At 41.5% G+C, this 26,440-nt stretch overlaps 2 protein-coding genes across 2 annotated transcripts; one reads left to right on the top strand and one right to left on the bottom strand.

The window, feature by feature from the left end:
• Window positions 1–3,435: 3,435 nt before the first annotated feature.
• On the top strand, window positions 3,436–11,075 carry LOC121620715 (all-trans-retinol 13,14-reductase-like). Its single transcript, XM_041956876.1, has 12 exons — window positions 3,436–3,601; window positions 4,420–4,602; window positions 5,744–5,882; window positions 6,174–6,276; window positions 6,874–7,069; window positions 7,155–7,352; window positions 7,832–7,951; window positions 8,074–8,212; window positions 8,502–8,611; window positions 9,466–9,632; window positions 10,686–10,845; window positions 10,927–11,075. The coding sequence occupies exons 1-12, from the start codon at window positions 3,436–3,438 to the stop codon at window positions 11,073–11,075; spliced, it is 1,830 nt and encodes a 609-aa protein (XP_041812810.1).
• A 7,042-nt stretch (window positions 11,076–18,117) lies between these two features.
• Window positions 18,118–18,884, bottom strand: LOC121620462 (DELTA-actitoxin-Ucs1a-like). The gene is made up of 2 exons (XM_041956502.1): window positions 18,754–18,884; window positions 18,118–18,649 (listed from the first exon to the last, which is right to left on the bottom strand). Exons 1-2 carry the CDS (start codon window positions 18,852–18,854, stop codon window positions 18,118–18,120), a joined length of 633 nt encoding a protein of 210 aa, XP_041812436.1. The 5' UTR covers window positions 18,855–18,884.
• Between the last annotated feature and the right edge of the window lie 7,556 nt (window positions 18,885–26,440).

The raw sequence follows: 26,440 nt of genomic DNA, 5'->3' as shown, positions 1-26,440 counted from the left end.
TTTGTATGTTTTTACATTAACTGTGCCATTACTGATTATCATCAGCAGACTTTGTCATTGTTTACATTTCATGATCAGAGATGTCAGTACTGACGGTTAACCTGTGAGATGTGAGGGCTAGTTTACAGCAAAACTGGATCAGTTCATTCTTCAATTTAATTTAATTGACTATCTAAAATGTTGATTTTGTTTGTCTGGCAGTCCAAAAACCAAAATGTCTTCAGTTTACAATAACATGAAATGAAAAAGGTAAGCAATTATCATGACTGTCATTTTTTCAATGATCAGTAATTTGACCGACACATGCATCGCTATAGTTGCTGTCCAAAGCACAATAATGCAGAAGCCACAGATTTCCTCATGACAAAATAGTTTTTATTGGAGAATTTAATGACAAATTCAGTGTGATTAAGTGCCAACGACAAGTAAACCTCACAGTCCATCTCTGTCTGTGTTGTCAGCGTAAGCCACCTTCCACATCTTGCTCTTTATTTCACTGTCACACACACTCCAACAACACAAACAATCCCACAGGCCATGAAAAGGCAGAAAGACGTACAATATGCACATTCACACGTTAAAATCACTTCCCATCTTAGAACACACCTCTAGAATCATCTTTTAAGCAGCTAGCACCAGTCCTGTGAGTATATTCCCAGCAATTAACAAGCAGACACGCAAATATTGATTTTGCTGTTCCACTTCCTGGTCTTTACAGGCAGATGCTGAACCTCACCAGCCACATAACGAAAATCGAGAGTCTCATGGAACAGAAAGTTTGCCCCTCAGTAATAAACTTCACAACTTCCAGCCTTATCCTTGTTATCTTATTGGTGCAGGAGCTGTGAGCCAATCACAGCATCCGCTAAACTGTTAGCTATCATGAGTCAATCAAACAACAACGTGTTGAACTAAAACTACCTGTCAGACGTGGAACAGTTGATGCTGACTGTATGTTGCAGCTCACAAGCTTAGCATATCTCAACAGGTGGTAGAGGAGGCGTTGCACAGCCTGAACCCCCTCTACATATAAACACATACACACACCACAGAAGCTCTATTTGCCTGCAACATTGTATTTCATTCAGATGGGTAATTCTGTTCAACACCCATAGTTTCATTCCTAATTTGCACTTTTTATTTCATGGTATTTATCATTTCAAAGAAAGCCCATTTATTGTTTTTCCAAACTCAGTTGTAAACAGTTTGTAGATAGCATGTAGATACACAATCATATAATAGATACTTATTTAGTAGGTTTGAGACTCTTGCCCAGTATTTACAGTATGTGACACTTTAGTGATAACCTTCAGAATGTCATCAGTAAAGACATGCATACAGCGGCCGACCAGTGAGCGACACAACAACGACCAACTGTCATAAACCCGACACAGCTGAAGCACTTTGTAATGAAAGTGTGAAAGCATGGAGCGTTTACACTTCAACACATTAGAGTCAGGCTTTTTTTGTTTGTTTTTTCAGATGTTGGGTTGTGCGCTCCTGGGCCACTGCACATGTAACACTGTCCATGGTGCCAAGTGGAGAGAGCTCACTGAGCAGCTCGTTTGTACTCAGATCTTTTATCGTGGCAGCTACTGAATACCTTTGATGCACAATGAATTGTTTAGCGGTAAATGAGAAACATCGGTGTATTAGAGGAGACGTTTTTAGTGGCTCATTCTTTGTAAAATGACATTTATATTTCTGCTCTAGTTTTTGAAAGTGTTCTTTGTCTGGCAGCTATATTTGGATCTCTGGAGTGAGACGTACAACACACTTTTTGGGTGTCTCGAGGACTTTCACTGTGTCCTTTTCCTATGAAACTATGAATGCAATAAAAAATGTTGTCACTGTATCTTTACTCATTGACATACCTTTAAAAGTCTAAACTAATTTGGCTTTACCAGCCTCTATTCAGAAACGCTGTACGATAGGTTTACTGTACATATGTCCACTGCATATGTAGTAAATTTGAACTATTAAAGGATTTAATTCCAAAATGCTACATAATCAGTATTCATTTTGAGATTTAAAAACACAACAAAAACTACATTATCCAAGTATTTTCTTCAGGCAGAGTAGCACTCCCCATGATCTTGATACCTACAATCAGTTCAGTTGAATGCTCCTTTAAATTCAACAGTCTTGGTTTTACGTAAAGTCCTGAAACGCCATCTCACAGGCACACATGGCTCTGAAATGGACAGTGAATTGAGCTTGAACCTTGTCATTTTGTTGTAGGACTGATGATTGTAGACATAGTCCATCCTTCTGTTTACACTAAATAAATTATTGATTTGATTGAAATCAATTGTGATTTTCTGTGTTTCTGTAATTAGAGAATTTCCTTCCTCAGTGTTGTAGATACTATATGTAATTTAGCAATGTATTGCTGTATATGTTTAACAACTACAACAGGTTAAGGTGGCTGGATCGTGAACTTCCTTAGATGGTTGAGGTGGGCTGTCACGCCTCCAAACCACGGAGCCCCCCCAGGGCAGAGTACTTAGCCCCCTGCTGTACTTCATGTACACACAGGACTGTGAACAGATTAACCTCCACCATCAAGTCTGCTGTTTTGTGTTAGGCCAGGTCAGATCAATGAGATGATGCATCACCAACTGATCTGGGAACTGCTCTGCTCAGGACCATCAGATCTAGACTCCCCACTCTGCAGGAGTGTCAGAAGGTTACTATGTCAGAAGGACTATGAAGGGTCAGAAAAAGCTGCCGTCTTCAGGCCATCAGGCTGTCGAACATCACATAAAATATCAAGTCAGTGTTGCAAGTGGAAAGAGTATGATATTACACAACATGGCCAATATTAAATATTTCTATTCAATGCACTAATAATAAAGGACATGGGAGTATCAGGAAATATCGCATAAATAGCTATGACCAAGAAGGTATGGATCTAACCATTTCTTTCAGTTTTATATTTGGATTTGTACTGTATTTTGCAGTTTATGACATATATTATTTATTTTTTCTGAGAAGACATGCAGGCAAGCCCACTTACCCAGAAAGTACAATAAGATTTTTGTAAAAATATTCATCCTATGGCAGTCTGATACCGAGCAGCAAATTGGTTTAATGGATTGTGGCGAAGTGCAGACAGCCAGCTCTCTCTTCTCTGTCTCATGTCCGTGGCGTGGAGAATGTGTTATCTGCTCTGCTCTTTGTGGGCTCAGAATTTCCAAAATGTCATGTGTTCTCTGTCCTTTTACTCAGCCCTTTACCTCAACAAGCGTCGTCCTACTTCTTCCTTCTCTCCACCCTCTTTACTGCTCCTTTTGAGAAACAGCCTTGTTGAAGGACTGCTCTGTATCTTTCTTCTCTCTCCATCCTTCTCTCCTTCCTTCTCTTCAGGCCTTTCTTCTGTATGCTCTGTTTTTCTCTGCGTCTCTGCCGTCAGTGCTGTGTAGTGGGCGCACCATGTGGTGGTGGCTGCTGGGTGTGCTGAGCTGCGTGCTGCTGGTGGTGATCGTCGTCTTCTTCCTGATCACCGGGCAACGCTACAAGGTGTTCAGCGAGAAGTGCCTGAGGCCACCAGGACCCTTGGTCACAGACAGCAAACAGAGGGACGGCCGACTGAAGAGAGGTGAGAAAGGTTGTTTTTGATGCAGAGTCTGAATTCATGTGTCTAGTATGGTACTGTATGTACTGTACTGTTCACCAGAGCTTTGTCTTCTCCTTCAACATTCAACTAATTAAGACTTTTGACCAGATAATCAGCTTGACAACCTTTATTCACCTACTTTAATCTTTAGATTATTGCAGGTGGTAAGAAAGAAATCTCTTGAAAGTGTTTTTAGAGAAGGAGCAGAGAGGCTTACAGTGAGGCGTCATATTCCCTCATCTGGCACGGTTCAATACGAAAGTCCTCCTCGGTCAGTCCACCACTTGAGTCCAAACTAAAATATCTCAATGACGACTGGATGCATGACGTTTCCATTCAACTTCCCATTGTTGTAAACTGTCATGGTCCCCGGAGGATGAACCCTGCAGACGCTGATGATCCACTTTTCCACTAGCACCAGATTTGTGGTTCAGAATGAGATGTTTTATCAACTACTGGGTGGGTTGCAATGAAATTTGCTACAGATGTTTATGGTATAAACTCTGGCTTCTCCTCTTGTGCCATGTGCAGATCAAATTCTGCACTTAATCAGTTAAATAGCATCTAGCAGATGGATTGGCACCAAGTTTTGCACAGACATTCGTGGTTCTCAGATGATTAGTCCTGCTGACTCTGATGATCCCAGTTCTCTGTTAGATCTTTTGACTGCAGTTAGTCTATAAGAGTTGTGGTGTGATTAAAAACCTTCATGTCTACGTTCAAGATGTCAAGAAATTGTTCTGGAGGCCAGCCTCACAACCTTCCACCAGACTCACAAAGCAGCGTGTGCTCCCCTGTAGGCTTTCGCGTGGACCGCGTTCCCCCTGCTCTCGATGCGGTGGTGATTGGCAGCGGTGTAGGGGGTTTGACAGCAGCAGCGCTTCTGTCCAAAGCCGGGAAGAAGGTTGCGGTTCTGGAGCAACATGACCAGGCTGGGGGCTGCACACACACCTTTCAGAATAAGGGCTTTGAGTTCGATGTGGGTAAGGAGGCGGAGTACGCGAACAAACACGCACCAGCACACGTGAATGTTTTTTCCCTGCAGATGCAATGCACCTTTTCATTCATTTGTAGTTTTAGATTTGCTGCCTACTGGTTAAAGAAAAGGATTTATAACTTGAATATTAAGCTGAGCCATGGTTTCATATTGAAAACAGAAAAGGATTCAGCTGAATAAAAAGACTGAATACATAAAATGAACAATCTAGTCATTCTAATAAATTTGCAGTTAGTGCATTTAGTCCATTTCCTCAAAACACTATTAACTTAACGCGATAAACTGAACTTGAACACATACATTACTGTGTATCCAAGCATAACTGTGACTGCTTTGGACGACAGTGGCACTGTTGATTCACACAGTACAGAGATCATGCCACAAATACGTGCTCCCACTACCATCACAGTTTCATGTGCTTTCATCTATTTGTAATGCTTTAAAACAAAGCCACCCTGTTTCCATCTGAGCCAAATGCCACTGAGCTCTCACAGTCACGCAGAGCTGTCTGGTGAAACACCAGTACGGCTTTTGATCAGCTGAGTTGGTTGGATGTGGGTATGGATACAATTCCACGATCCACCTGATCTGTAAATTGCTTATTGGGAATTATTTTTAGCAACATGGTTTTGAAATGCCAAACGCCAAATTACAGAACCCTGAGTCAGTGGTGACTGTTTAAAAATTCATGCTTCTCAGTAAATAGAGTGCAGCTTGTAAATACTCAGGAGAAACTGTGCTCTCATATTAATATTTCATAGGCACATATTACTAATTTGTCCTCTTTAAGGACTACATTTGTGTGCACGGAACATACTGCTAAATTATTGCAAACATGTTAGAAGCATGTCAAAGATACAGCATTGTTTAGTAGGCAAAGAGGCAAAATTATTTTTGGATTGGCCATTATGATTTTGCACTTTGTTAACATGAGGCTGCACAGTCACATATCTAGTAGGTATATGTTGTACTGCTGAAGCAAAGTGCCATTAATACAGCATCACAACTGCATAGCAAAAGACAGATGTCAACGACGAATGAAGAGATTAATAATAATTACAATTTCTTTGGGACAAAGCTGTTTTATGTTTGAAATTTTAAAGCATGGTATAATTGACCACTACCAGGTATACATTACCTGGGCCAGCTTCATGACAACAGCCTGCTGAGGGTCGCTCTGGATCAGATCACAGACGGACAGCTGCAGTTCACACGGCTGGGGCAGCACTTTGATACGGTGATCCTGGGTCAGCATGAGCAGCGCAGGTGCGGCACGTCCTGTTACATTATAATCACTGTACTTTTTAAGTTCTTTCTTTTTCCAATATACTGTAATTACCAGGTACAACAAACGGTAAAACAGATAAAGCCGACAATGAACTAGATTTCTTACTAACACTTCTCACGGCTCCTAACTAATCTATATTGAGATGTTTTTATATTTCAACACATTCGAAAGCATCTAGAGAAGAATATGAATCCCACCTGTCTTCAAACTAATAAAAACATTTCCCACCATGTGTGACCCACTCTGGCATTCTTCTCTGTCATTCTCAGGGAGTATCATATCCATGCAGGGAAGACTGAGATGGCAGCTAGCCTGAAAAAGCAGTTTCCAGGAGAAGAGGAAGCCATTGATGAGTTCATGAGATTGATGAAGGTAGAGACGGAGGGAGCTAATGATAACCATGATCGAATGATGTATGAGAACGGAAAGAAGGGATGGAACAAGGGAGAAGGCAGAATTTAATCAACAAACAAGGCTGTAAATTAAAACTTTGGAAAACTTTCCTTTGACATTGGACATTTGGAGTGCTGCAAGGCTCAATTCCAAGTCCACTACTTTTCTGTCTTGTCACGATTCCACTGCTGACCATGATCTGCAAATTTACTACTGGTTTTCACTGCTATGCCAATGACACCTAACTCTATGTAGCTGTTGTGCCTGTTAAACTTAGCCCCTTTTTAGGCTTGAAAATGTCATCTTCCAGCTGCATCATGGGAAAAAGAGCTCCCTTTGTGTGACTCAATGTTTCCCTGTGCATATTAAAATTTCCATTTCCAATTATTTAGTTTTTTCGCTTTAGTTCTGTGAGGTGGAGGTGGCAATTGTGGGCTGTCCGAGAACACCTTTATGGCAGAAATTTTAAACTGCATTTCTTGCGTAAAAGGTGCTTTATAAGTAAATCATTACTGTATTGTACTGAGTGCTGTTGATTCTGATTAATACATATGCATGTATTTCCTCCTCTTGCAGCTAGCCTCAAGGCGGACACCACTTATCGCCATCTTGAAGATGATACCATATTGGCTGGTTAACTTCCTCGTTCGAACTGGCCTAATCGATCGTATATCTTCAGTGTTCCGTCTATCAGCAACCAACCATTCAGAAGTAATGTCCCGCCTCACACAGAACAAGGACCTGCAGGCCCTGTCTGCCTACCTGTTTTACGGTGATGGAGATCACACACTCAGGCATGATAGACCACACACACATTCTGTATTCACTCTTCAATAATCTGTATTATGTCATTCTAGGTGTCCCTCCAAAAGAGTCCAGCTTTCTCATCAATGCTCTCCTTCTTCACCACTACAAGCGTGGTGCGTACTACCCACGGGGGGGCGCCAGTGAGTTTGCCTTTCACATCATCCCTGTCATTGAGCAGGCAGGCGGTGCTGTGCTGGTCAGGGCTCCTGTGCAACGTATTCTGCTCAACCAGCAAGGGAATGCCTATGGTGAGAAAGGAAGGGGCGGATTCTGTGATGTAGTGCATGTTCCGTTCAAGTCTCATAAAGACGCACTTTGATTCCCTATCAGCCTTTCAAGCACAAGTACTTCTGAAGTCTTTAGGGGCAAGTCCGAGTCAAGTCAGAAGCCTTCAGACACAAATTGAAAGTTAGTTGCAAAAAATGACACGGCATTTGAACATTCACCTTTCTAACCTGCGTAAGCAGCATCACGGTGTAGGTAATGCTGCTAAAATGATTTGTTGCTAGGTCTAGGGGAATCAGCTGCCCCGATGCCTCATGGCTGTACCAGCTCATAATAGGTGTAACATGCACTGAATGGCTTCAATTGTCAACAGCATGAAAAGATGCCGACCTACCAAGGAACATCCAAAAAGATGTTTCTGTGCATGCTTCAATATCAGAATGTGGTTTCCTAATGCTGGACATTTCCTTTGGATTAACACTGTGTGTGTATGTGATGTCAGGTGTGACAGTGCTTAAAGGACAAGAAGAGATTGATGTCCACGCCCCTGTTGTCATTTCCAACGCTGGGATCTTCAACACCTTCCAGAAGTTTCTGCCTCGGCACGTACAGGACGCACCAGGTAACCCAGTATGTGGACTTACTGTATTATCTGACTGCGGACAGATAACACTACGTTGCACCTTTTTCTGATTGGTCATCTTTTTCTATCACGTATTTCCTGTGATGTGTTTGTGTGTGTAGAGGTCCAGTCACTGCTGGGTATGGTGCGTCATGGCATGGGTTCCTTCCTGGTCTTTGTTGGTCTGGACGGATCCAAAGAGGAGCTGGGCATTGTTTCCACCAACTTCTGGATGTACAAAGACAATGACTTGGACTCACTGTAGGTTTTTTAGATTTCTTATATTCTATTACATTGAAATTTGCTTCCTTCCTCTTCCTTTATCATTATATTCTTTATCTTCATTTCCACCACTGACTTTTGTTCAGATTTACTGCCAAATTGAACACATTTAAGGTTTAATAAGTCTACTACCCTTCACTTATTCTTAGTTTTCTCCCCATCTATCTAAAGTTCCATGTCAGTTTAACATCTCATTCCATGTTAATTCACCCATCTCACTCTCCATTTCGGTGTGTCTGTGTTTGTCTGCACACAACTATGTGTGAAGTATGGAGCGATACTCTTCCCTGAGCAGAGAGCAGGTATTGGGGAACATTCCCATGATGTTCATCACCTTCCCATCTGCTAAAGATCCTACATCCAGCATCAGGCACCCAGGTAACACACTCACATGTACCCAAATGTGCACTTGCTTGTTAGCTGACCATCAAATCTGATGCCGCCGTCCACTTCAGACTTGACTCCTTTGCCGTCTTTGATTTCTGTCTTTGCCTCATCAATCCTCTTCATTTTTCCACCTGAGAAATGGCTAAAGTACGACCATTTATAAATCAAAAACATCCTGAAAAATGGATTCATGCCTTTATTGCTCGTTCAGAACTCTGCAGCTATGAACCAGAACCAGGAGCATAGAGCACATTAGTCCAGTTTAAGCTGCTGTTCACTGGTTTGCTGTGACATTCAGAACTGATTTTAAGGTCCTCCTTGTATACAAAGCATTTAATGGGCTGGGAGCAAGCTACATGGCTAACTGCCTCCTTTATGTTATTTCCCTTCAAGAACACTGTGATCATCTGCTGCTCATTTATTGGAGGTTTCCAGCAACAGCTGAGAGAAAATCAGGGATGCAGCCTTTGACAATGTCACCCCAGAGCTCACACACACACACACAACCTACAGATAACAAGGAAGCCACTTGCTGAATATTTTCAAAAACTGATCTTCACTTTAGCCTTTAACTAACCAGCTATGACTTCCTGATACAGCTCTGAAACCTTTGAGCTTTGTCTCGCAGTTATGCACTGCTGCACAAGAAGTGAAATGCTGTATTTTACATCTTTTAATCTCACATTAATTTTCTATCCCTGTTTTTAGTCTTTTTTTATGTGAACCACTTCATGCATTTGATTTCCTGTTTTCTGTTGTAAAGCACCTTGAGCTGCATTTTCTGTATGAAAGGTGCTGTACAAATAAAAAATATTCTTATTCTTATTCTTATTATCTCTCTGCAGGTAAGTCCTGCATGACGCTGCTAACTATGGCTCGCTATGAGTGGTTCGAGGAATGGGAGGGGACAAAGCTTGGCAAGAGGGGACAGGACTATGTGGATCTGAAAAACAGCATGGCCCAAGAGCTGCTGGACTGGGCACTGACAATCTTCCCCCAGCTGCGAGATAAGGTGTGTATCAGTGTCTGTGCGTGGGTGTATGTCTGTTTGTGCAATTAAACAGATATACTGTTTTCACATTTCTGTGATCTGTTTCTACTCAGGAGAACAATAGATGAAACTCACACTTCCTCTGATTCGACTGATAATGTTAAATTTCAGGTAGCAGACGTTTGTCTCCCTCTGGTGGCTGTATCAGATATGACTGTATTTCTAAACTTGTATTTTCATGGGAGTTAGAATTCAGTGTTCAATTTCTGCACAGTTTGTGAGTTCATCTGCTCATTTTTGTCATATCTATATCTCAACATAGCATTGTGTCAGCTGTCTTATTGTCCTCGTATCAGTTTACCAGCTAATTCACATTTATGTGGCCAAACGTTGTCATTTGTAGCTGCATGCTACCATTAAAGCTGGTTAAAAGTAGCTTGTTCTGATAGAGCAAAATTTACACTTTGAAATGTGAACTTGCAATCAATCAGTATATTTTACGTCAACAAGGCATCAGATGACCACATGTGACGTGAAAGGGTTTGCTCTGCGGTGCTCCTTTACACAGCTTTTTAGCCTCTTTTACAAACTAATCACATTCCTTTCCAGCAGCAGAGGGCAGCTGTGTCTGCTGGAGGAGAAAAAAGGCAACTGCTCCTTAACACGCTCCATCCATCCATTTTCTTCCGCTTATCCAACCTTAACACGCTCAAAAGATCAAGCCAGCAGGGTGATGACATCTCAGCGTGTTTTCAGTTTGTTCCAAAAAATCATCCACACTGAAACTGTCAAATTAAACTTGAGAATGGATATTAGTTCTTGGCTTTTGGAGCACACCTGCAGCAGCATACTCTAAACTCAGGGTTCACTTACAAGCTTTTTTTCCTGTGGCTTTCGACTCCATCCCACAGTCTAATTCATGTATTTTGGATTTTTTATTCATATTCACTATGCCTGTATTTACTGTATTTACACACCACCAGTCTGGAATATTGTGTGCATGTTTTGGCCCACTCAGCTACAGCTGAAGTGGCTCAGTTCTTTACTGATCATTATCTGCTGCTGATGTTTCAGGTGGTGATGGTAGATGCTGCCACACCTCTAACTAATGGCCACTATTTGGGCGCCCCAAGAGGTGAGATGTACGGCGCTGAACACAACTTGGAGCGCTTCACCCCAGACACGGTTGCTAGGACACGACCTCAGACGCCCATCAACGGACTCTACCTAACAGGTGAGCTGACTGACAGACCTGGTCTGGACTCTACAGAGGCTCACACACCTGCTCATTCTCTGTGTGTGTGTGTGTGTGCAGGTCAGGACGTGTTCTGTAACGGCATGGCTGGGGCGCTGCATGGTGGACTGCTCTGCGCCTCTGCCGTGCTCAATCAGATCCTCTACATCGACCTTCTGGCCCTGAAGACCCGCCTCAAGCACAAACAGACCAATCATAAACTGACATAGTGGCGGGAGGGTTATGGTGGATAGTAAAATTGTGTTTACAGGCAGAACTCTCCTTCTGCCTCCTCTCTCCTTCAAAAGGTGCTGCCAAATGATTCCAATGATAATCTGCCATTCAGACATGAAACAAGCAGCCACTTATGAACTTATTAGTGAAGCTGAAGTTATTTGTATTCGTTTTTATTATTATTAGTTTTTAACTGCACAGTTTAGCATGGTTTGGTTTGATTGTTGAAGTAACTCGAATCTCCATAGTCTTTTTATAGCCTTTATTATCACGACATTAACCTTTTTAGTCATTAACACTGTGTAAGTGAAAGAGCTGCGTCATGCACTGTTACATTTTTAAGCTTTTTGTAGAGACAGTATGCTGGATTGGAGACAGAGAAGCATGGAGAAAGTAAAGACAGTGTAACCGATTCAAGATTTAAAGTAAAAGATGAGGGAGGAGAAGAGAGAGGCGATGGAGAAACATGAACAAATTGTGAGAGATCAGAAAATCTAGAAAGGTCAAGTTTATAGAAGAATATGCATACTGTAAACCCAACTGAACAAAACATTGGGACAAAGATGCTGCACAACTTTATTTAGTAACTGTTCTTCCATTTTCCACACTTGCTTTCGGGTCCAGAAGATGCGTGACGTGCAAACTGCAAACCTAATGACATTTCCACCAGCCTCAGCCTTGTGTTTAGTGCTAACTAGCAAATGTTAGCATGCTAACACGCTATTCTTTTTCATCTAGTAATCATGTTATTACCTGTACCTCAGAAAGGAAAGAAAAACAGTAACATATCAGCTCCTTTTGTAAGAAAATGATCAGGAAACTAATCATGTGTGAATATATCATTCTTCTCATGTTGTTATTTCTTAGTGTTTCCTGCCTCCATCACTGGGAGTGTGGATGGATTTTCATTTATCTAAATTTGAATTTGGGGAGTGAACTTGCAGCGCAGTGTTTATCAATCATAATATTGTTCTTAGCTATTTGTTGATAATAAAGACATATATAAATCTATCACTTATTTATAAAATTTCATTGACATGCTCAATGACAATAAAGACTCTTGAATGATCTTGAATGATAAACAATACAAGCAATGACAATATGTGAATATTGATTTCATTTGCTGCTTCTGCCAAGCCAAGGTCAACCATCCACCCACAGGTTCACTGTGACAGCAGCTGCCAAACTATTGATACTGACCCATATTACAGGTGCACTTCTTACAGCAATATGCTCATAAACACACACACACACACACACACACACACACACACGTCAGCGTGCACACAGAGGATGGACGCTGATGGTAGACACACATTCATTCAGTGTGAACGGTGCGCTGGCCAAGTGTTTGCCACATCTTTAACAACTGACACCCCTGTTCCCACAAGCCCAGCCGCCATATCTGCACCATTCACAGGGTTCATCTCTGCAGTGAGGCCGCCTGCTCTGACACAAGGCACAGAGCAGTCACTTCAATCCATGCAGGGCTGCACAAACACAACAATATTATTCACGACAACAATATCACAATATCTAGAAACTCCTACACAGCAAGAGAATATTCTGAAAATGTTTCACAGAAAAATGTGTAATTTGGTCAGTTTAGTGGTCCTGGGGGCTATTAAAACAAGCAGCATTTGATGACATGCTATTTTGATGAGTTAGACGTATTTCTGGTTCATTGAACAAACCTGCTTGTATCTTGCACAGTGTTACAGGGTTAGAATGAAACTCTGGGTCCAAACTGGTGGAACACATTTCATTCGAAAATGGGCCAAGCTAGAGCAGCCACTAATCTTTCACAAAGTGCATTTTAGAGGCTGACTGTGTTTGTTTTGTGTGTGTATGTGCAAAATCTTCATTTGAAAAGCAATTATAAAGAGCAATCTAACAAATAAAGTGCAACAAAAAGTAGTTGAACAATAGTTCCCTCTGAGATGTAGGCCTAGGAAGGTAAATTAGCATAAAATGCTAATTTGCAAGTGCCTCAAAACTGTACTTACATACAATACTTGAGTATAAGTACTAAGTTACTTCCAATCACTGTAACTCTCTTCGCTGTTTTAACCTTGTAACTCTGCAAATTGTTAGTACTAATCATTAGCACTCATCACTATTTCTTCCAGCACATACACACATCCCAGCCCTGCATATAGACTCAGACTTACAGCTTTATTTGCCACCAAAACACATTTGTAGTGTTTGCAAGAGTTTATCCCCACAGCGGTCCTACCTGTGCAAAACACGCTCATAGCAACAGCCTGCGAGGCTGTTCACATCGCCGTCCAGCACCAACTCAACATGCGTCAGCTCTGCTTCCCTCTGCTGACCCCCTTAAAACCAGCACAGACACCAGCCAACAGATTACAGGAAAAGCACAACATTTCTCCCCATCGAAGTGTTTTGAGGTTTAAGAGGCTTGACTTCACATTCCATTAGCCTCTTACACAACATGTCATAGCAGGAAACCACAGGTGTAATTAATAACAGTAGAAGCAGTAACTCATTCCATTCAGCCAGTTTCTCGGTATGGCACTGTGCTTGCTGACTCACTGAACTAGCTGACATCAATAGGGACACGGGGCACGCTCCGAGGCACTGGCTCCTGCAGCTCTGCTGCTACGCCCCGAGTCACTTATTACTATCCCGCGCGTTTCTTCTTCTTCTTATTATTATTAGGGACACGGGGCAACGTCCCGAGTCACTGGCTCCTACAGCTATTTCATAGCTGCAGGAGTCACTTATTACTATCCCGCGCGTTTCTTCTTCTTCTTCTTCTTCTTCTTCTTATTAGGGACACGGGGCAACGTCCCGAGTCACTTATTACTATCCTGCGCGTTTCTTCTTCTTCTTATTATTATTATTATTATTTTTCATCCTCCTCCAAGTTTTCGTCCCTTAACTCGTCCCGCAGCTTTGAGAAAACCCTCGCAAATTATATATCAAAACGTGCGTATTGTTCGGGATCGGTGTGCTATTACTTTTCTCAAATTTATAAAATTTCCCATAAGAAATGAATGGGACGGGTGAAAAAAACAAGATTGAAATTGGAGTTTTTCAAACATCTGTAGCTCAGGCATACATTCACCGAGAGACTTCATTTCAACTTTAAAATGTAGACCCAAGTCTGGTCTATTGGTGTGTTCATCCACATTTTGATTGGTCCTATAGTTTTTGATCAGTCACTGTTCAATGACAGTGATCGTTTGGAGGGAAATTTTGAGATTATAATGGGTGTGTATTGCGCGGAATGTTCGTGCTAGAGTGCGTGCTAGAGTGGCACAGAGTCTAAAAACGATCTGAAAATCTTCTCTTTTTCTCGTCGCTACGGCCACAAATTACACTCTACACGCATAATTTTGGGATCAGTTTGTAGACAAACTTGTCCTCTTTCGTGTGATGTCCTCGAAAAAGCCGAGAGACTTACTGAATTTAAATAGTGAGACTTTTTGTGCAGCCAGCTCCCTCCTGCTCTCCCATTAAGTCCCATGTTAAAATTCAGAGCTGTTTTGTGAGCAAAGCAGAAATGCCTCCTGTCTTTAGATCGCCATAAAACGAAAAGTTGTTGTGTCAGGAATAAAACGAGGAGATGGTCGGACTCAGGAAGTTCTCGGGAGTCCGATGATCTATAGTACACTCTGATACGAGGTACGGTTCTCTCACCAGAGGATTTAGTTCAGGAGGTTCGCCGAACCCAAATCTCACTGCATACAATACAAACTCCTGTTCTCTGAGTCGCAGAGTCTTTTTAAGTCGACCATTTTGTCATTTTTCTAAAGAATATCTGGACATAAAACACACGTACATCTGGCCCAGACTTGTCCGCATCTCACAGTGTAATCGGTTTTTTGATAGCAGCTACGGTTTTGTCACAATCGCAAGTTGTTCGGAAGAAACCGACAGCGAAAAAGCCGCTTTTCAAGGGAAGAGTTTAACAGGTGCAACTGTCATTTACACACACACCGGTCAATAACCCACGCACACACATCTGCAGGACAACAAGCCTGAGAGTGATTATCTTAACGAGCTCAGTCAAAACAAGGGCATTGTTTGAAAACAATCTCCGTCCAACAAGCAGTTAAACTCAGCTTCAGAAAGCTCTTTGCCAAAGAGGTTGAGACAGTAGTCACACAAATGCACACACAAAAAGGGCTAACCAACAGCTAAAAAGTGATTAAAAACAAGCACGTCAAAACTGAACAGGAACAGGTAAACAGTGGGAGAGGTGCAGAGGTAATTATCAGCAGGTGGGGCAGAAGTTACACACGCACACAAACACACACACACACACATTCAGACACACATATACCAGACACATCTCCATGTAGGAGCTGGTTGGGCTGCTTGTGTAGTTCAAGCAGACACACACACACACAAACAGACGAAGACACACACATACGCAGTCACACACAATGACAGATACATAAACACACACACACAGACAAATGCATAATGAAAACCCCATCCCCCCGCCCCCTTGTTAACGCCGTTAGCTCTGTTAGCTCTGTTAGCACTGTTAGCTCTGTTAGCGTTAGCGCCGTTAGCTCTATTAGCGCGGTTAGCTGTTAGCTCCGTTAGTGTTAGCTCTGTTAGCTCCGTTAGCATTAGCTCCATTCATGTTTATTGATTCAGTTCATTAATTCATGTTAACAGAGACATGAAGCAGAGGAGAGAAGCAGACACAGACAGCTGAGGTGATCAACAGAGACAGACAAGGAGAAAGCCACAGAAACACAGCTGAGAGCAATTCATTAATCAGGGACTGACTACCTCTGATATCTGCTGTTTTCTCAAATTGCAGCCTTTTTCAATTGTCCGCTGCTTTGCCATACTTTCTCCTAGAGACTTCATTCAAACTTTAAAACGTAGATCATTTTGTCGGCTCGAACACACCCCGTGTCCCTTTCAAAATTTCCCAGAGGGAATTTTCTAGTTTACATTATTATTGTTATTATTAATGCTTTTCCTGTTTTGAGAAGTCGAAAGCTCTTCACATGAGGGTTGTTTTATCGTTTTAGATTTTCACACTCCCAGTAACATTTTCCGTATTAACTCGCTAAAACATTGCTGAGATCATAATAATTTGATTTAATTTAATTTAATAATAAGTTTCACAATGCCCAGTTCTTCCTCTCATATGGGGTGGATGTCGGCTGGGGTTGTTGTTGCTGTCGTTGTGTGTGATGGGTGGGTCTGTGTGAGCAGACTCAAGCAGGAACCACTTGGAAATTCCTTATTGTTGCCTTGGTAGTGCTTTGTCATTGCTAATTACTCCTCCCAGTTACTACTGGGAGTAGACCCGCCACTGTCCTGGTTCCACTGAGATCACCAACGGCTGGATATTCCCCGTGTGTGCTCTGGCTGCTTGTTGCAACACTTCACTGAGTGAGGAGCTCTTTTGATCTCAAGTTGCTGGACTTGTTGTGACGTGTTACATTTACTGGAAATGCATGACTACATTTTTTTTGTTTTATCATATTAGTCTCACTCAAGCATTTCATTCATTTATAAACTAATTTCCTTTCCTATTTGAAACAGGGAAGGACCATTGAGAGCAAGGTCGCCCTGAATGAAATACATATTGCAACACACACACACACACACACAAATGCAATGCCTCACTCAGCAGGAAGACTATGTGGAGGATCATCCTCAACCACCTCCTTCACCTGGTGAGCAGCGAGCTGGACCCCCTACAGTTTGCATATAGACCAGCCATTGGTGTGAGAAAAAGCAGCTTTTTTTCACCTCCCTGCTTCACAGAACTTGTTCACACCTGGAGCACAGTGAGGGTCACGTTTTTTTACTTCTCCGTCAGCCATCACTGCACAATTATTTATGTTAACATTTGCTAATATCATTACATCTGTGCAAATATCTTGTGCAATATTACTTTTTCTAATATTTTTTATATTTTTTTCCACTGTGTTCTATATTTCCTACCTTGCAATAGTACAAAAACACTGTATTTTATTATCCATATCTTACTCATGCACAATTCAAAATTTGTGACTGAGCCATCCAAGGAAATTTCAGTTATGTTATGTCGTACATAACAAACCAAACAAAAAGAAACAGCCAAATACATACTTTTACACTGCTCCAAGCCAGTCAAAAGGGGCCTAATATTGTGCAAAAGCATGTCTAATTACTGCAATTTGCACCACTTGTGATGCATAATACTTAAAAGGCAGTTTCCTAATCTCATTATGAATGATGATGTTGATTTTCAAGGGAGTGTTGGAACCTAGTGCAGCGCAGAGCTGATCCATAGTGAAGAAGACATGTAAGACACCACGGTGGTTTGCTTTGTATAAATAAATAGAATGCAGTAATTTCCTTCTCCTAATTGCTGTTCTCTAAAATAGAAACTGCTGTGACTCTGTCATGGCGGGGCACGCTACATGTAGCTGTTTTACTGTAATTGAACTGCCAGCAAAGGGAAATAACAACAACTGACGACCTATTGATGACCCGTAATAACTCTACACTTCTGACAATTTAACAGCTGGTCACATCAAATAACTTTTAATAACTTTTATTTGAAACTAGCAAATAGTTACAAAGAACTTGAGAGTTAGCTGGTGCAGCCCAGTCCAGGCTCAGATACAAAAAATGCTTGGTACTGACCTCAGTTTATGCACTTGTGCATGCTCAGAAACACTCATGTATACATTTAATAGTTTGACAGATTGAGGTTTTATTGAACTCGTGCACAGGACCAGGAGAGTGTACAAACCAGGCAGCCCTTATTGACAAATGCACAGCATATCAGCAACATATCATATCCAAGTTAATATGGCGTGAAGTCTCTAGAACACACTTTCAGTTACACTGAAACACAGCGGAGAAGCAGGGGATGAATATGATCAGACACAGCAGCAAAAACAGGTCATTATACATGAGATAAATAAGAGCATAAACAGAGAGACGAATAGCACCTTCATCCGGGACGTTTTTATCATTAATATCATCTTCAGTGTTGTTATCATCTTCAGCTTTATTGTCATCTTCAGCGTTGTTATCATCTTCAGCCTAATTGTCATCTTCAGTGTTGTTATCATCTTCAGCTTTATGATCATCTTCAGCGTTGTTATCATCTTCAGCTTTATAATCATCTTCAGCATTATCGTCTTCATCCTGGACCTTTTTTTCCTCACTCACTTGCACCTTAATGACGGGCTCGTAGCAGTTGGACATCGTGGCCACGATGGCGATGCTTTGGCCTTTGTGAGTGAGGACGGGGCCCTTTGCTTTGCCTCTGACGAACGCTGCGTCCTGAGTCTTCGACATCTCCCGATAGAGATCACGAATGCACTCTTTGCTGATGTCAAACACTCCCACTGCGTACACGTTGGACTTCAAGTTAAGGTCAAAGGGCACCTTGAACATGACGCCGATTTGCTCAGTGGCTGCGTTTGTAGAATTGTTGAGAAGGTCGTATGTGAAGATGCCAACAGTTCCTCGTGCTGTGTACGGAGTCTTGGTGAACAATGCGTTCCCCGTAGAGGACGGATTGATCTTGACAGGCAAAGGAACGGTGCAGCGTCCACTAGAAGTGTACATCCTGTACACAAAGGGCAGAAAAACATTTAAGAATTGACGACAGATATTAATGAGGGAGGAGATACTAAATCTTACTAGATATCAAAACACATAGTTAGCAGTTACCTGGGGTTGCAAAGAGTGTAGGCTGAACAGTCATTGGAAATCTCAATGCCGCACTGGCGATGTGTTGGCGCTGCTTTAGCGATGGCAGAACTAACTCCCATGACTGTCTGTATAATCCCAGATACTGTGTCTACAACGTCCATCAGCTCCAACTTTGTAGTGCAACCACCTGCTCAGACACACAGACACAATATTCACTAAATCTGCATTCACAGAAATGCATGTTTCATGCAGGCTGACGTGAGGTTTGCTGAAGATCCCCACAGAGAAGTGCTTTTTCTATTTCGGTGCCAAATAACACCACATAAGCGATAATACCTTCAGTTATATATCGCTTTTCTTAAAATTGTGACGAATGACATGAGCAAATAAAACAATTTACTGTACGCCCAGATAAATGTGATACAGATATGTAGAGATTTAAAAGGCAGTTAAAAATGGTGTGTGTTTTTAGCTGGTGTTTGAAAGTCAGTACAGAAGTAATGGTAAACTAGAAGTATCTCAGCCTCATCATGGTTAGCTGGAGAAAGTTACATGAAGTGCAACATCAAATAATATCCAAAGCAATGGAACCCAAACTACAGGAGACAGTCGAAATCACAGGAAGCTGAGGATTGTGGCTTCAGTTATCCACTTTTAAGGTACTGGAGAGACTGTCAGAGGTGTTAGCAAAATAAACAAATTTCATGTTTTTTAATTTTGTAAAATGAGAAAATAGGGCCTGTAATCTCATATTATTATACTATATTAAGTAATTTCCCAGGAAGTTTCCTGGAAATAACTATCTAATTTAGAATTAATCAGAAGGAGAAGTTAATCCCTCTTGGAGAAATTCAATTTATGGCAAAAAAAATATTTCCTTGGAAGAAAAGCTTCATTTAAATCCATATAAATATGCATTAATTATTAGTCTACTATTTTTAACTTCATTCTCCATATTCATTAACTAGATGTCTACCTATTAAATACTACTACTCTGTAAGTTTCCTTTAATGAGTGCCAGTCACTCATGTCGGGAATCAGAAACAGTTTGCAAATGACAGATTTGTAAAAAGTGTTACCAAATGTTTGAACATCATCAACAATGTAAAGGCAATAGAACACAAACAACATGACTATGGCAAATGTTTTGTGAGCTGAAGCAGTGCACAACGTAGCTCCATTAAAAAACAAAAGCTGACTCCTCATGCAGGCAAAACCGCTATTAAAACTGATTCAGGATCAGAGTAAAGTATTACAGAGTACCTATAAATACACATAAAACATGTGTTTTATGTGTATTTTACTGAAATAACTTACTTGATATGTTTTCTAGAGACCTCAGAGTGAGCCAGAGTTGCAGCAATGTAACACATTCAACAAAAACAAAATGCAATATGGAGAATTTCAAATGTATAAAGTGTTGATATGAAGATTTGCAAAATCTGTGCATAAAAACTGCCAGAAGCAGCTTGATCAGGTTCCCTGACTGGATTATATTACCACGAGAAGCTCACAGTGCTGTAAAAAGTCCCCTCCTCTGTATGTAGCTCTGCTCGGCTCCAGTACTCCTACCTGGGATGAACACCTCCAGAGGACAAGAGGAAAAACTCTGACTGTCGGCCTTGAAACTTTCTTGCTTTTATTGACGAGGTCACGTGGGACAAAACCCGTTTTTTCACATTCTTCTACGAAACAAGCCGGATAACAGTTCATCAAAAGTCATTTCCTGGCACGGACACATGCATGCATATTTTTGATTGTTTTCATTCATAACATACATATTTTTTCTTTGTATTTTAATGACTTAATATTATAAAACACCCACACAACAAGGGAATGTGCTGAAAGTGTATTTAATTAAAAGAAAGTAGGCTCCTGTCATCTGGTACCCTTTAGCATCTGTACGAGATGCTCCGACGTAAACCCATCCACAGAAATATTACAAAAAGCGCCAAAGACCCCCCAGTGGTGGAGGACCACGTGTGGATCTTTACTTAAACCTAACCAAGTGGTTTTGGTGCCCTGACCTAACCAACTGTGAGCGTCAGAAACGAAAGAAGCAAAGATCTGGATGAGATGCAGAGGAGAGTGAAACCACTGACTCATCCACTGATGATTCATCCAGCGATTTAGCCCGTTAAATAACTCACAATTATAGTGGCTTTTGTCCAAAGCTCTTTCTCAGCCTACTATCTCACATAGTTGCTACACAAGGAAACAAATAAAATTATTATCAATGACGTGCATTTGTTCTTTGAGGCTATGAGTCGATTTTTTTTGCCACATAAGCTTTAAATGATGGTATTTATTATTATCACGACCACATCGATCCACTAAAACTGCTGAAAACTAAATAACGACTGTTGGGTTTATATCACTCTCTTGTCAAGAGTTAGATGTGAAGATCAATACCACTCTCATGTATTTGTGCCACATGGAGCTGCAGCAATGACACGATTAGCCTTGCTTAGCCTAAAGCGTTGAATCAGGGGAAATGGTTAACAACAACAAGCCAACCAAAACCTCTGAAGCCGACTAATTAACCTGCTGTAGCTTGTTCTGTTAATCCACTCACAAATAGGGATGTAAAAACGACAGTTTGTGGTTTGACAGAAGTTAACCGTGCCTGCTGTCGTTCACAAAGAAACAATTAGAGCACGTGTGCAACCACAACATATTTTTACATTTCTGGTTTTTGTACAAATTTAACACAGACGTTTTGTACAATGTGTTGATCAGTGAGCTTAAGAAGGATTTTTGTCCTTCAGACGGAGCCAGGCTCACTTTTCCTTCCTGCTTCCACTGCTTATGCTAAGAGGTAGTGATATTATCAATACATGCATGCAAACAAAGTGTTTGTGTCTTGCAGGTAACCATCAAACACACCAAAGTCCCAGATGTAGGGAGCTAAAAGTGAGTAAACTGATCTCTGTCCCATCACCTGCACCATCACCTGAATGTTGAGCTTCTCTTTCACTTTCATGTTACTCGATTGATACGATGAGGATGACAACCAATCAGTCGCTTTCCTTTGGCTTTTTCAGGTGCATATGAACCCTCTTGCAGAAATTTTCAGGTGGAGAAGAAACAGTTGGAAAGTGTGCCGCTGTCTTCCTCCTGGACTGGTATTACCTGGACAAGAAGGTTGTCCCGTCATGGAAAGACCAGTTCCCTCCATCAACCTGTCCCTGTACATTCATGAGTGGGGCACATGGGGGAACGGGATGGTAAGTACAGCAGACGGGTGGAGGATGTTTGTGTGTCAGTCAGAAGAGCAGTTCAGGTCCTGCTTTTTTTCATTTAAATGCTCAGTTAATAGGAAATCACAGCCAGGGTGTTAGAAATACTGAGGTCAGAGTCCCCCAGTGACACAGAGTCAATAGCACAAACACGAGAGCTTTATTTCTCCTAACACCAAATAAAAGAACACAGTGAATCTCCCACTGATGCTGTCCTCTTCAGTGACAGGCTGCTTCACCCACCGTGTGTGAAGGACAGAAACTGCAGCTCCTTCCTTCCTGCTGCTGTCATACCTTAAAATCAACACTGCTCCCAGTCGACCACACACACCAAAACTGACTGACTCACTCATGTGCAAAATCAGTGCAAACCAAACTGTGCAGTATCAGTAGTCCCTGTGTGCAATAATGTTAAACCCAACAACTGCTTCTTAAATGTTCACTTATTCGTCTTTCCTTGCTTTTTCTCTGATGCTTCTTGCTATGGCGCTATGGGTGGGTTTAATAAAGCATTATCTTGTGTCATCTTATGATGCTGTTGTACATATGTCTTCCACAGCCACCCCTCTGAGGCGATGGAGCTGCGGAGGACGAGCCTCCCGTCAAGGGGGCGCAAATACCAGGCGGGGGCGCTCCCCTGCTGCAGCGGACTGTATGCCTGTGTGATGGCTTCACACAGACAGTGAGCCAAACGTTGTTTTTGTCAGAGGCTTCCCCTGCAACAAGGTTTTTATTATTTGTTAGTTGTATCTATTATTTATATGCATTTCCTAAAGACTTTTGATTTTGCAGTTATTATTAAAGGATTTTATTAAGCTTTCATGATTGATGTGAGCACGTATGACATGGGCTTTGTCATAACAGTAAAGATGCTTTGTAAATATCAAAATTTCGCTTTCTAGTTTTCTTAATGGCTCTACAGTATACTTGGGTCGGGTTCATTAATAGCCCGGTCGAATCAGCACTGCTGAGAGAGAATTGTAGAAAAAGTCTGCGCGTACAAATATCTTGGAGTATGACTTGATGAAAAATGATCCGTCTATTCTCACAAATGTGCAAAGACACTGAAACCCAAACTGGGGTTCTAAAAGGTATCAGGCCAGATCATGTATGGGTAGTCTTTAGTGTACAGCAGGCATGTCCAAACTATTCCATAAAGGGCCGCGTGGCTGCAGGTTTTCGTTCCAACCAAGGAGGAGCACACCAGGCCAACCAATCAACATCAAGGGATCACTTAGTTATCTGCTGAAAAGGGAGATCAGCTGATTAAATGAGTCCAGCCTGGTGTGCTCCTCCTTGGTTGGAACGAAAACCTGCAGCCACACGGCCCTTTATGGAATAGTTTGGACATGGCTGGTGTACAGAGTCTGCTCAGAATTTGGTAATACTGCATTTATGCATTATGCACCTTGAGCTGGGAATAAATTACAAAACAAACTTAATCTGGAATCTCTGCCTACAAATCAGGCATTCAAGCATCACATTCAAAAAATGTTTCATAGGGAATGTAATTGTTTTAAAATGTGGATTTTTGCCTCTCTCTGATCCTGTTTATTGTGCTGTATGTGCTTGTTGGAAATGAATGTGTAAAGTAAAGATTTTTAATTCATTTGAAATTAGCAATGTTTTCACCAGACAAACATTGAGATTCCCACAATCAGGTGAAAAACACATTTTACAGGCCCATCATCACTTGGTAATTTCCCAGGAGGTTTCCTGCTAAGAACGGTGTAATTTGGTACTGTTTATGTGGAAATGTACTGGTAGATGTCCAATTAATGAATCAAATAATTTCTAGTGTAACATCAAGAGACTTTGCTACATATGGTCCCCACTCCCCTGTTTCTCCAGCTGCACAATCAATTACAGGCAACAAAAGAGGCGGAATAATAAAGAAGGTCAATGTGAAATCTGTCAATAGACAAGCATATAATTAAAAAATGGAGAAAAGAGATTCCAAAACCAGAGCAGAAATAGTACTGATTTGGGATTAATTAATGTACCCCTATAATTAGCACTGACTTATTGTTGTAGCCAGGAAAAGTCCTTGAAAATTGTTTGGAAATGATTCAGAAATGATGGACCCATAAATTAAGACATACCCAATATGAACGATTAACATGTTCAATAACAACACAGCAATCTGGAAAGTTTGAAACCCTAAAGCTATATGGGGTATTCATTTAGCTACAGGCAGCAGCAGCTGATGAGAAGCTCTTGGTACAGAGTCATGTCCTCAGACCTATCTGACTGTTCTTACACGGGATGAACACCTCTGAGGGACAGCTGAAAGCTCTGGCTGACAGCCTCGGAGCTTGCCACCTTGTACAGGTGATGGAGGGCAAAACTGGCTCCTCCAGGAGTCTCCGTCCAAACAAGTTGGATACCAATTTACGGTAATCAAAAAGCACACACGCACACACACGCACACGCACACACACGTATACCAACTGAATTAGGTCAGTTTTGGTGACATAACATAGGCGGGCAGGAGCTGGCTCTGCTTCCTGCAGAAGCTTCAGTATCTGCAACAATGATGCTGCAGATGTTCTAAATATTGGACCAATTAAAATTTTGACCTCTCTGCAAGTCAATCAGTGCACTTGTCTTCTTTCACTCACCAATGACCAAAAATGTGACTCAAGCTTAATGTTGTGAATATGTAGAGTGCCCCTTGTTGTTCAGTATGTAATGAAGCAGCGTGACAAGTTGTATCTCTAAAGTAACTGAAAATCCCACACAAAATTGCACAAAAAATCCCCCCCCCCCAAAAAACCCTTTAAAACAACATTTAAGAGTGCAGCTGATCCCGCTGCTCCTCCTTTTCTTCCAAGTAGAAGATCCTTCCATCAGGCTTCTTCCTCCACGTCAGCTTTATGCCTGTGCTCTGGCCGTGGTCCTTCAGTGTCTGACTGAGCTGAGAAACACAAACATTCTGTGATTATTCCTTATTACAAAATGTACAAGAGCGAAGGGGAGAGAGAGAGAAAAGCTACAGTGAATATAACTTTCCTCTTGCTCAGGTCAAGGCAGACCAGATATTTTTGTACTATATGTAATATGTTTCCCTCTGTGGTTTTGAAAGGCGCCTGTTATTGATGGTAAATGATGGGAGGTTCCCACTTGACCTCTCTGATGAATCCATTTTACTCTAGATACTTTTCCTCTGACAGTGCAGAAGGTCAATGGCTGTTACATGAAATCCTGAGGCCTTCACAGTTTACTGGCCAGACTGTGTGTGCTGCAGTGCCACCTACTGCCTGAGGGGGGATATGAAACCTCCTCACCAAATCTGAATCATCTGATATCAAGCCTCTAAATATATTATTAGTTGACACAACACATATAATTATGAGGGTATAAGGGTAAAGGAATGGTTTGGCATTTAGGGAGAACTCCTTTCTTGTTGGGAGTTAGAGGAGCGACATCAATACCGCTCTCTCACCTGAACACTAAATATGGTAAATATTGGTTCATAGCACAAGCCAGAAAGAAACATCAAGTCTGGTTCTGTCCAAAAGTTAGTAGCACACACATTAATAACAATAATAATCAAAGTGACTGTAACGCTACAGGTTGTTGTGGCTGATTCCTGTAGTTCGGGGAAAGCACAATAAAGTGTTGGCATGAGACTAGCAAGGCACATGCTACGAGCTCATGTGCGTAGCCATTTCTATGTATGCGTTAACTACAACTCCCAAGGTGCCTGAGCTTAGAATTCTGTACCATGCACCCCGAACAGCAGGTGGAAGCTAAAGATGACGGTGTTGAGATCAGCAGCTTGGATCAGTTCACTTTTAAATTCTGGTTCAGTTGTGGGTGAATCCAGCACCATGTTTTGTTCTCAACTGTAAGATTGAAGCCTTCTCCATGGCAAAGACAGACGGGGCTCATGGGTATTGTAGTATTTAGAGCCATCTGCCAAGTCACAGACAACACCTGATTTCTCAGAAATGGAATTGAAACAGGTAAAACTGGTGGACACGCCTTAAACCTGTATGATCGTTATGTCAGAGTCCCGTGTTTCTGAACGAGGTCATTTACAGAAGAGCTGTGTAGAACCATGATATATAGAACCATTCGTCGGCAGCGAATACATACAGAACATAAAGACTGCTATCTGTTTTTTTCTCCTTGCTCTTGCTTTCCACCTGAGTACCTGTAACGATAAAGGAATGTTAACTAATATACCTGCTTGTGCTTGAATTGCTAACAAGAAGAGAAAAGAATTTAAATAATCTTCATGTACTGAACTCATCATTATTACCTGCTGCAAGATGGCTTCGGCCGCATCCTCCAGGTTCCCCGAGGAATCCTTTATAGTGACTTTCACCATCACAACCTTCACTGGCACTTCGAATGGAGGAAATATAGACGTTGTTTTTTTCACATAATACATGTCGTACTGTACTGTACATAGTACATGTACTATGCAGTAAAGCACTAAGTTGAAATCATATTAAAAG

This window comes from Chelmon rostratus, chromosome 17, assembly GCF_017976325.1.
Source record: "Chelmon rostratus isolate fCheRos1 chromosome 17, fCheRos1.pri, whole genome shotgun sequence".
Classification (NCBI taxonomy): Eukaryota; Metazoa; Chordata; class Actinopteri; order Chaetodontiformes; family Chaetodontidae; genus Chelmon; species Chelmon rostratus.
The sequence above is the reverse complement of the archived record's forward strand: the minus strand, read 5'-3'. Positions and strand labels throughout refer to the sequence as shown.